The 12,489-nt window shown below is 39.9% G+C and overlaps 1 protein-coding gene across 5 annotated transcripts in view; it reads left to right on the top strand.

Annotated features, from left to right (window-relative positions):
- PRPSAP2 (phosphoribosyl pyrophosphate synthetase associated protein 2) overlaps positions 1–12,489 on the top strand; it is a 39,170-nt gene extending 26,681 nt beyond the window's left edge. For 3 of the 5 annotated variants that reach the window (XM_081270105.1, XM_081270103.1, XM_081270104.1), the window contains 4 exons: positions 3,386–3,534; positions 6,523–6,593; positions 8,856–9,002; positions 10,070–12,482. In XM_081270105.1, coding sequence (XP_081126231.1) covers positions 3,386–3,534; positions 6,523–6,593; positions 8,856–9,002; positions 10,070–10,228 — 526 coding nt within the window. In that variant the 3' untranslated portion in view covers positions 10,229–12,482. Of the gene's footprint in view, positions 1–3,385; positions 3,535–6,522; positions 6,594–8,855; positions 9,003–10,069 lie in introns of all 5 variants that reach the window. The other 2 variants (XM_081270107.1, XM_081270106.1) reach the window with 2 other exon arrangements.

Below are 12,489 nucleotides of genomic sequence, written 5' to 3'. Positions count from 1 at the left end.
GATGATTATCAGCAATTCCATTTCTTCTCTGACAATAGTAGATAAAACAAGTAGACAATCAGTGAGGCTGCAGAGGACTTGAAAGATCCTGTCAACCAGGGGGCTCTACTCCACAGTTTAGAACACTCCATCCAGGGACGCAGAAGATCCATTCTTTTTGAGCACACATATATTACTAAGGCCAATATTCTGGGACATGAAAAACGGCTTCAAATTAGTAATGATTTAAGACATACAAAATAAGTTCTGTGGCCACACTGGAATTAAGAATAATTCTAATAATAGAAGTCTTGAGTATGTGATAACTAACTCACTTCTGGATAACACATGGGTTGAAGAAGAAATCAAGAAGGAAATCAGAAAGTATTTAGAACTGAATGAAAATGAAAACACAGCACATCAAAATTTGTGATAAAAACTCTACTTAGGGAGAAATTTGTAGGACTAAACACTTGTAATAGAAAAGAAGATCTCAAATCGTGATCTCAGATTCTACCTTAAGAGACTTTCTAGAAAAAGAAAAGCAAATAAAAAACAAGAGGGGCTTGGGATCTAGTTCAGTGGTAGCAAACTTGCTCGGCGTGCAAGACCCTGGTTTCCATCCTCAGCACCCAAGAAGTAGTAGTAGAGGGGGAAAAAACAAAGTAAGCATAAGAAAGAAAATAATAAAATTAAAGCACAAATCAGTAAAATAGAAAATAAACAGTAGAGAAAATCAATGAAACCTGAAAGCCAGTTCTTTGAGAGTAAAATTGATGAGACCTTATCCAGTCAGTCAGGAGAAAGAATAAAGATTTCCAGTACTGGAAATGAGAGATACCACAAACTACAGGTATTAAAAGGATAATAAGAGAATACTATATTAAATTTATTCCAGTAAATCTGCAACTTAGGTGAAATGGACAAATTGCTTGAAAGACAAACTACCAAAACCTTCTCAAGAAGAACCAGGTAACGTGAATAGCCTATACTTTACTGAGGAAAGTGAAGTGAAAACCTTTACAAAGAAAATTCCTTTTTTGCCTTTTTGGAGATGCAACCCAGTAGACAGTTGCTCTGCCACTGAGCTACACCCCCAGATCCCCAAAAGAGAAAATTCTGAGGCCCAGATTTCAGTGGTGAATTCTACCAATCACTTAAGAAAGAAAGAATACTAATTCTACTTGAACTGTTACAGAAGATGAAAGATTCCAGCTCATTCTTTGAGGCCATCATTACCCTGATAGGAAAACTAGACACAGACATACAAGAAAAGAAAACTACAGATTGATATCCTTATGACCATAGTTGTAAAAATCCTAAGCAACATTTTAGCAAATTGAATCCAACAATATATAAAAAGTTCAGTGCATCCTAACCATTTGAAGTTCATCCCAGGAACATAAGGTTAGATTAACATTTTTAAAAATTCAATAAATGTAGTTCACCATGTTAACAAACTAAAAAAGATAAACTGCATCATTATCTTAGACTCAAAAAGCTTTTGGCATAATTCAACTCTATTTGAATGGGATAATTAAGTTCTATTCCTGATGAAAACTTTTAAGAGAATCTGAAAAACTGACGGCCAGCATCACACTTACTACTGAAAGATTGATCAGTTTTCCCCTAAGATCAAGAATGAGGCAAGATGTCTATAGTTTGCTGTTACTCTTTTTTCTTTTCTTTTTTTTTTGGGGGGGGGTGGGGGGCAGTGGGCTAGGTAACAAGGGATTGAATCCAAGGACCTCACGTACACTAGGCAAGTACCGTACTACTAAGCTACATCCCCACTTCCTAGGCAAATATATTTTTGGATATGACACCAAAAACTCAGTTCATGAGAGAAAAAAGTTGGTCATATCCTAGAGTATCCTAGTGTATCCTAGAGTGTATGTTAACATAAGCAAAAAGTTTTCATTTTAAAAAGCTATTCACCATAGTGTTATATTTCACGCAAAATAGGTGGTTTAGTGGAGGACAGAGCATGGTAAATTATGTTGGGTCAGTAGAGCTAATTATACCGACTAAAATCATCAAGACTGTCTGGAAACAAGGAAATCTACAGAATATCAGATTCCAATAGACATTAAGAAAATGAAAGGAGAACGTACAGATTGGAAGAAATTATTTGTAGAGCCCGTATCTGATAAAGAATTGCACCCAGAAATCAAAGAATTCTCAAAACTTCACAAGGGAACAAACAACCTATTAAAAAACTGGCAAGGGGTAAACAAATTCTTTAGCAAAAAATATATATGGATGGCAGGTAAGAACATGACAAGATGCTGAATGCCATTAGGAAATTCCAAATTAAACCAGCATGATGTACCACCACACACCTTTGGAATGGATTGTATTAAATGACTGGCCATATCAAGTATTGCTGAGGATGTGGAGGAATTGGAACTCTCAGTACTGCTCATGGGAATGTAATATGGTATAACTACTTTGGAAAACAGGTTGGTCGTCTTTCAAAGAGTTAAATATATTGTTACTATGTGATCCAGCCATTCCTTTCTTAGGTATTACCTAAGAGAAATGAAAGTATATGTCTATACAGAGGTCTGTCCATGAATGTTCTTATCACCTTCATTTGCTAAAACAGCTGGAAGCAACCCAAAATCTATCACAAAGTAAATGGTTAAGCTGCAATATATTCATACAGTGAAGTATTACTCGGCATTGAAAAGAAGGAGTGAACTCTTGATAAAGACAATTTAACATGAATCTCCAAAGCATTATGTTAAGTGAAAGAAGTCAGACAACAGAATACATACTGCAGAATTCCACTTAAATTCTAGAAAAGGTTAAAGTATGGTGCTAGCAGATCATTGGTTGCCTGGGGCTGAGGAAAAATTTATTACAAAGAAACACAAGAATATGCTCTACAGTGATGTAGAGTTCATTGTCTTCAGTATGCTAATGCTTCTATGGGCGTACACATACATCAACACTTATGAAATTGTGCACTTTAAACATGCAGTTTCTTATCTCTCTATCATACTTCATACATCTGTTTAAAAATTAATGCATAATACTTTGACAAGTATTTGATATGCTGTGTCTCATGTGGTTCTGAGAGGAAGGTAAGTGGCATGAGTAGTGACAGAAGAGGAACTGAGGCTGAGAGGCTATCACCTAACATAATCAGGCTGTCTTAGATGATTGATTGCAGGAAAGACCAGGCTGCCACCCACCATTTGTGCCTATAGCCAGAGGGACACATCTGTTATGGTCTCTCCATACTTAGTCCTGGGTTCAGATATTCTGGAGGTTATTTTATTCTCATTATTCCTTTGAAAACTGCATCTAACTTGTGTCCTCAGTATGCCCCCCCACCAATACATTGGCAAAGAACAGGTGCTACATGAGTTTTGATTTTGCATCTAATGCTTTTCCTCAGGGCACAGTCTTTTGCAGAGCGCCTGCGCCTGGGAATCGCTGTGATTCATGGAGAAGCACAGGATGCTGAGTCAGACTTGGTTGATGGACGGCACTCCCCACCCATGGTCAGGAGTGTGGCTGCCATCCACCCCAGCTTGGAGATCCCCAGTAAGTGCTGCAGCATCTCTGTCACTTTCCCCTGATTGTATAGCTAACTGAATTGTGCTATTTGTTTGTTTGTTGTTTTTTAATGTGAACTTTTCTTTTTGTTTTTTGGATTGGCATAAAAGCTGATTCATGCCTTTCCTGGCTGCACTATAATGATGCACTTTTGCAGGCCTGAGTAGTAGAGCCCTCTAAAAGCAGTTCATCCTGTCATTGCAAGGCCTAGGAAGATGTTCAAACTCTTTAGACTCCATGTGGTACTTTAGGAAATTTCATTCATTCATTCAGCAGTATATCCTAGAGTGTACTTTAATGAAAGTGAAAAGCTTATTTTTTCATAAAAGTTATTCAGCACAGTGTTATATTTTATGCAAAATTTTGGACATGTTTAATTGATCTAGCAGAGGATAGTAGGGCTTAATAAATTATGTTGTGTCAGTGTGGCTAATTATGCAGCCTGAAATAATCAATTCCACCTGGAAACAAGGAAATCTGAGCAATGTAAGTGAATAAGGCAGCATACAAGATTGTATATCGACCCGTCTTAGCTCAGGCTGCTGTAACAAAATGAATCAGGAGGGATGCAGCCATGAGAGCACACCATTTCACCTTCAACCCCCACCCCACCCCTGGAATTTACAGCCACCTCATTGTAAAATACATGCATTCCATCCCATGGTGCCCAGTGTCCACTCCAGTTAAATCAGCTTAGTTTTGGCATTAAGTCCCAAGTCTAACGCAAAATCGTCTTACTCACATATGAATGGGAGTCATCTGAAGCAAATTTCACTCCAGATGTGAACCTGCAAAGTTAAGCAGGTCATAGGTTTCCAAACTTAGTGGTGGGACAGACTTAAGCTGTACATTTCCCTTCAAAAAGAAGAAACAGACAAGAGAAGGAACAGGTCCCGACCAAGCCCAAACCCAACAGGGTAAGCATCATTAAATCTTAAGTCTCCAGAACAATCGTTTCTGACTCCAAGTGCCACCTTCCTGACACACTGGGGCTGGATTGGGCCTGCAAGGCTCTGGGAGGCCCCACTCCCACATCCTTGCTGGGTGGCTCCCCATGGAGTGTTTCTCCCATGTCGCCCACTTCTCAGGCTCGAGCTGCATGCTGGTGGCTCTAGCAGTGTGGGGTCTCGGGCAGCCCTGCCCCCATGACTCCACTGGGCATTGCCCTAGTATTGGCTCTCCATGGCAGCACCACCCCTGTGCCTCTTTTCTGTCTGGGCCCCAAGGCTCTCTGGGGCATCCTTGATACCTAGGTGGAGGCATCCACGCCTCATGGCACATACCCTCTACAGCCATGGAGATGTATTGCACAGAGATGCCCCCGTGGTTTACTGCCCATGGCATCCAGAGGAGCATCCTGAACTACAGCTAGGGCAGTCCAGCAGCACTGCTCCAGGATGTGGGCAGCAGAGCCTGTAAATCATCCTGCCCCAAGGCGCTTGAGTTCCATTGTGTCACTGTGTCACACTGTTCATTCATCATTTCATAGACACTTGAGTTGTTTCCACCTTTGGGAGAAAAGGCTGCCTTGTGCATTCATGTACAAGCTCCCGTAGGCACATAAGCTTCCCTTGCTCTTGGTTTATGCTGAGGAATGGGACTGGTAATTGGTAATTCTGTGTTGAACTTTTGGGGGAACTCCCAGGGTACCATTAAAATGGTTGGGGTTAGGGTTAGCAATGCACGACGGTTTCAATATCTCTAATGCTTAGTGCTTATTTTCTGATTTTTTAAAATTATTATTATCACTGTTGTAATCAGTGTGAAATAGCATCTTATTGTGATTTTGGTTTGCTTTTCCCTCATGACTAATGATGTTACATATCTTCATGTTTTCCAAGTATTTGTATCCTTTGTCCAATTTTTAATTGAGTTGTTACTCTTTTATTACTGAGTTATAAGAGTTTTTCATATATTTCAGATTCAAGACTCTTATCAGATGCATAGTTTGCAAATATTTTCTCCCATTTTGTGGGTCATCTTATCTTTTCACCACACCCTCTCTCCCACCCACAGTATAGGGATTGAACCTAGGGGACCTCTAGCACTGACATCCCAATTCCTTTCCTTTTTTTTTTTTTTCAAGACAGGGTATCACTACATTGCTTAGCTGACCTCGAACTTGTGATTCTCCTGCCTCCCAAGTAGCTGGGATTACAGGCCTGCATCACTGTGCCTGGCTCACTTCCTTGATGCACAACAAGTTTTAATTTTGATGAAGTCCAATTTCTTGTTTCATTTGTTGCTTGCCCCGCCAGTGCTGAGGATTTAACCCAGGGTCTTACGCATGCCAGGCAGGCACTCTGCCAACTGAGCTACATCCCCAGCACTTTTGCTTATCTTTCGACAGTATTGAATATTGTTTTCTTTAAAAATTCCTTTCAACCAGATTTTGTAGTTTCCAGAAGTTTTTCACCTGCTTGGTTGAATTTGTTCCTAGGTATTTTATTATTTTCAAAACTGGTGTAAATGAGATTCCTTCCTAATTTCCATTCAGATTGTTCATTGCTAATAAATGGAAGAGACCCACTGATTTTTGCTTGTTATTCAGATTCTCTCCACCTTTGCTGAATTCACATGTTGGTTTTGGTAGTTTTTTTGGTGGATTATTTGGAATTTTCTGTATGTAAGATTATATCATCTGCTAATGGCCAGAGGCTTACTTCTTCCTTCTGATCTGGATTCCTCTTATTATTCTCCTTCTTGCCAAGTTGCTCTGGCCAGCTCAGACAGTACAGTGCTGTTGGGCAGTGATGCGAGGGGGCTCCTTCTCTTGTTCTTACTCTTCAGTGTCAAGAGTCTTCTACCTTAGAGTGTCCTGTGAGCTATAGGGTTTTCCCAGTTGTTCTTTGTGAGATCAGGGAAGTTCCCTTTTCTTCCTAGTGTGTGGGGAGTTTTTTAATTATGACACATTAACTTCTTGAAGTCTTACTTTTTAATATAGAAACTTTGCTGTATGTGTTTTATTCTGACCAGTGCTGATTCCTAAAGAAAAGCCCCCGATCACAGTCGTTGGTGACGTTGGAGGAAGGATTGCCATCATTGTGGTATGGAGACCCTTTTTATTATTATTATTAATTGTAGTATATACCATTGTTATGCTGTTGACTTATTAACTGTGCACATATATGTGTGATGATACAGCCAGGTAAGTTAAGTACAAAACAAAGTTGATTATAACTGTTTTAAAACACACACTAGGAGCTGGGGATGTAGCTCAATGATAGAACACCTATTTAGCATGCAGGAAGCCCCAAGTTCCACTCACAGCATCACACACAAACACATACACCAAACAAAAACATATCATTTTACATATTATAAAACCGATGTACACAAAGGGTATACTTACTGCCTGTGTGGATAGTTTTTAAAAGACTAGAAAGAACACCTGGGTACTCACTGCTCCACTTGAGAGAGCCGTGGAGCGAGGTGCCCTGGAATCCTTGCCTGGCCTTTCTCTAGCCTTTTTCTTCTCCCATTCTCAGGTTGTCACTAGCCTGAGAATCATCAGTCCTTGTCCTTACTTATCTTTACAGTCTGCATAACAATTTCAATTTCCAAATAATATTTGAACATTCTTGTACCTGTTTCTGAGTACCCGTTTCATGTGTCAATTTCTAGGAGCCTGGGGTTGAGTTGATGAGCCTGCTGCATGCACACTTGCAACTTTACTAGTGCTGCCCAGTATTTCCGAAGTGGTCGCAACAATTTTCCCAGCTCCACAAGGGGTGCCCCGTGTCTTCCTCAGTGCTTGGTGATTTTGTTTGTTCCTTTTTCAAATTAAAAATCTATCTCGAGTACAGGGTAACAGCTCTCTGTTAATTTATTATTTAATTGGCAAGAGCTATAATAAATTATTCTGAAGTAATTATAGAGTCATAGGAAGTAGGGGGAAAAGGGTACAGGGAGGTCCTTTGTGCTCCTGAACCAGCTTCCTCTGTCTTGCCGAATTATGATACAGTAACACAACCTGAAATTAACAGTAGCATGAGGCACACAGCTCATTTTATTTATTTCTGTGGTGCTGTGGGTCAAACACAACACCATTAGGTAGCACCACTTACATGTCCTGTGTGCACACGCGCACGCGTGTGTGTGTGTGTAACCACCACTGCAGTCAAGGTACAGAGCTATTCCATCGTCACAAAGCTCCTTGATGCCACCCCATCATGGTTGCACCTTCATCTTCTCCCATCTGATCCCTGACTCCTACCTAACACTGATCTGTCCCAGTCTCTATAATTCCTATTTCAATAATGTCCTTTGCATGAAATGTATAATTTATAAACTTTTGAGATTGATTTTACTTTTATTAACATGATTCCTTTGGGATCGCTCCAAGTCATATTGTATGTTAATAATTTTTTCCTTTTTATTGCTAGGCAGTATTTCGTGATATGTAGGTATCATTGTTCAACTGCTTGTTGAAGGATATTTGAGCTGATTTTAGTTTTCAGGCATTATAAATAAAACTGCTTATGCACGTTCCTGTATGGGCTTCTGTGTGAACACAGTTTTAATTCTCTCGGTTAATGCCTACGGCTTTGCTGGTTTGCATGATGGTTGCCAGTTTAGTCTCACAAGATACTGTTTTACCAATAGAACTTTTAAGTTATATCTGTATTTTTTGATCATATTATTATCAGTCTACATCTGAAAAGAGTATTACATGTAAAATAAATACGTGAATATTCATTTAACTCTAGACAATGCTTGATACCATAAAAGAACTCCAGGAACCTGTGGTCTATACATTAGAAAGCACTTAACAGGATGTCTTATTATTAAAAACAGCATTCATCATTTGTTTTTCCCATTGTAAAAGCATATACAAAAAGCATATTTCTCATATGCTCAGTGAAGAAAATTTGGAAAATAAGGAAAAGTAGCAAGAAAAAAACTGAGGGATAGAGGCACAGTTCCATTACCTTGGATACCAGCCTGAGTAAAAAGCATCTTCAAACAATTTCCCTCTGAGTTTAAAAAATCATCCAAGACACACCTCAAGCACCTGCATTGAAGAAAGGGTAAGGCTCTGGCCAGTCACATACAGGGATGGAAACAGCCCTGTTCCCAACGAGCCTAGGGTGTAGAGACTGCAGCCCTGGAAATAGTGCTGTTCAGGAGGCGGCTTGTGGTAGAGGCCTGGAGGGACATTGTGGGGGCCTGGTGACGTGACACCTGCATGTGTTAAAACTGAACGCGGAAGATCTGTCACAGTACACTTAGGCAGCCACTTTCCATTGGTTGTCTAGCCCACCCTTGCAAGTGTTCATATGCCCTTTGCTCCACCTGTGATTTGACAGGATGACATCATCGATGATGTCGACAGCTTTCTTGCTGCAGCAGAGACCCTGAAGGAAAGAGGTGCATATAAGATCTTTGTGATGGCGACTCATGGCTTGCTGTCTTCTGACGCCCCCCTGCTGATTGAAGAGTCTGCCATTGATGAGGTAATGGGCCCTGGTTAATGTGGGTGCACTTGCCCGGGCATTGGCATGTCCAAAATCTGAGGCACAGAGAGTTGGTACAAGAGGATGCTCATTTGTGCTAAAAATGGATTCAAACATAGGTTAAAGTTGCATTTCATTGACTATAAGCAGCTTGAATACCACTTTTTTAAAAAAAATCACAGCTTTGTGACATAAAATTTTAATATCATAGAATTCATTCACTCAAAGTGTACAATCTGATGGTTTTTAGAGAATCCAAAATTGTGTAATGATTACCACAGAAGTGAGATCATACAGTATGTCATCCCTTGAGATTAGCTACTTTACTTAGCATAATATTTTCAAGGTTCATCCATGTTGTAGCATGGGTCAATACTTGGTTCCTTTTTGTGACTGAATAATATTCTGTGGTATGTGCTACGTTTTGTTTCTCCATCAGTTGCTGGAGACTTGAGTTCAGTTTGTACTTTTTTACTATTATGAATGATACTGCTATGAACCTTGATGTAGAAGTTTTTGTGTGGATGTGTTTTCAGCTCTCCTGGGTTTGTATTCCTCGGAGAGAGATTGCTAGTTTATATGGTAACTTAATATGTAAACTTTTAAGGTGCTACTAGACAGGTTTCTAAAGCAGCTTAAGCAACTCAGAGTCCTAACAGCAGTGAGGGGGCTCCAGTTTCTCCACATCCTCCCCAGCACTTGTTATCATCTGTGTTTTTAGCCATAACTATCCTAGTAGGTGTGAAGTTATCAAATCTTAACCCAAGAGACACGGATAGCTTCACGTTGATTGGAAAGCTTATTGAAAGGAGGGGAGACCACCCCGCCCCCGTCCTGTTAAGTAGGACCTCACATATTTGAAAATGCATCACATTTTCAGATCAAGCCATGAAGCTGCTTAGCTTTTAGTTTTCGATTGTTTAGTGTTCTTTTCCTTTTCTGCAGTGCTGGGCATGGAACCCAAGGCTCATACACGTCAAGCCCGCTCTCTTATCACTGAGCTACACCCCCAGCCCCAGAAGCTACTTGACTTTCTGATGCTCTTGGTTTTTCCGCTTGATTCTTAGGTGGTGGTTACCAATACAATTCCACATGAAATTCAGAAGCTTCAGTGTCCCAAGATCAAAACTGTGGATATCAGCATGATCCTCTCAGAAGCCATCCGTCGCATTCACAATGGAGAGTCTATGTCCTACCTTTTCAGAAACATAGGCTTAGATGACTAAAAGGCTGTCCTTTTTAAAACTCCCAAGGGCCAAACTGGAAGCACAGGCATGAATGCTGTGAGGACCCTTCTGGTTAGGGCTGGATGTACTTGATGGAATCCTGTGCTGCTGTTCCTCCCCCCACCCCTCCCCATGGATTCCTGGGAAGACAAACAAAACTTTTTATGTCAGGTTGGGTATTTGAGTTTTGGGAGCAATTTTTATAAAAGAAAACTATTCTCCTCTTAAATAAGTTAAAATGTGGTTGTTTTTAGTGTAACTATTAAAAAAAAAAAAACTTTGGAATAAGATTTTTAAGCCTACAAACAGCCTTTTTCCAAAGTTGCTTGAGCCAAGTGTCCAAAAATATTCAAATAATTTACTCTGATACCTGTAATTGAAAAGCCAAAAAGATTATACTGTTGACTCAAATAAATGATGTTTTTAGAAATGCTTTTATAGACAAGCATATGGAATATGTGGTTGTATTTATTTTCTGCAACAAAAGAAGGAATAAAAATTTGTGTTTGTGTGTGTTTTTTAAAATTGTGTTTGGGCAGTTGTTCTATAACTAAAATAAAATGTAAGCAGAATATATGCGCTATGGATGCTGAAATGTTCATCAGCTTGTTAAGTTTTTTGCATAAACTTGCAGAAAGTACAGTAGCCTCCTTGGAGGTAGGTAGCCTCTTAGCAGGGCAGTGCTCCCTATTCTGATGATTGATTGGAGACCCTGAAGTTATGATGTGAAGTCACTTGACTGAGGCAGGAGAAGTTTGAATCTCAGGACGAAATGTGATGGAGGGGGCATGAGCAGCCCTCTGTATCTGGCTTTCCTCCTTTACTAGAACATAACCATTCTTGCATCAGTATATGCCACTGCAGGTCCTGGGGGGTGACATGCTCTGAGATAGGGGAGCATAACAAATGGTGAATAATGGGAACTTTGTCTGTGTCAAGGGTCTACAGATTGTCTAATTTTAAAGTTTCAAGTTTAGAACTCCGACCTTCTCCCTTAGAGTATAGCAGACAGGTTTCTAAGGAATGCTGGGACTCCAGAGGTAGGCCAGTGGATGAGGATTTCCTTTAGGCTGCTCACTCAATGGCACTCCCAGCCAATCCAGGGAGGAAGCATAGACTTTCTTACAAGAAAGAGAAACCTTTTTTTCTTCCTGTCTTACAATCTGGACTAAAATAGCAGTTGATTTAGCACAAAATTAAGATGAGTCACTGTTTTCCATAGTGAGGTTTCTCAGTGACCATCAGAAAGCAGTAACTCAGGTTTGCCAGAGCAAGCCTGGAATCCCATGTGTGCAGAAGCACTGAAGACTTAGAAGCTGCCCTGAGCATGTGATGGCCACTCACCTCCTCCAACACCAAGTGGTGCCCACCATACCATTTTAGTAAAAAAAAAAAAAAAAAAAAATGCAGTGGCTCATGCCGTAGTCCCAGCAGCTCAGGAAGTTGAGGCAGGAGGATTGTGAGTTCAAAGCCAGTCTTAGCAATTTAGTGAGACTGTCTCAAAAATAAAAAGAGCTGGGGATGTGGCTCAGTGGTTAAGCACCTCTGGGTTCTATTCCTGGTACCAACAAAAAAAAGAGCCTGGAAAATGGTGTTTCAACCCCCCCCTAAGTTTTCAAATTCAGTTAATGATAGAGCCATTAGCTTTGAAGGAGTGCCCTTGCCTTTATGAATATGTCCCTAGAAATTGAAAGCCATGATCTTCACAAATAAATGGGATTTAAGAATACTACATTGGGATAATGGGAACATATCTCAATATTGTAAAAAGCTACCTATGCTAAGCTCAAGGCCAACATCATTCTAAACAGAGAAAATTGAAAGCATTCCCTCTAAAACCTAGAACAAGACAGGGATGCCCTCTTTCACCACTTCTATTTAACATAGTCCTTGAAACTCTAGCCAGAGCAATTAGACAAAATTAAAGGGTAAAGATGGGAAAGAAGAACTCAAAACTTTTTATCACTATTTGCTGATGACATGATTCTATACTTAGAGAATCCAAAAAATTCCACCAGAAAACTTCTAGAACTAATAAGTGAATTCAGCCAAGTTTCAGCATATAAAGTCAATACCCATAAATCAAATGCAATTCTATATATCAATAATGAATCCTCTGAAGGAAAGACTAGGAAAACTACCCCATTATAATAGCCTCAAAAAAAAATTAGCCTCTTCTACAAATGGTGCTGGGAAAACTGGAAATCCATATGTAGCAAAATGTAATCAACAAAAGTGAAAGACCTCTACAATGAAAACTG

This window comes from Spermophilus citellus, assembly GCF_964194105.1.
Source record: "Spermophilus citellus genome assembly, chromosome: 17".
Lineage (NCBI taxonomy): Eukaryota > Metazoa > Chordata > Mammalia > Rodentia > Sciuridae > Spermophilus > Spermophilus citellus.
The sequence above is the reverse complement of the archived record's forward strand: the minus strand, read 5'-3'. Positions and strand labels throughout refer to the sequence as shown.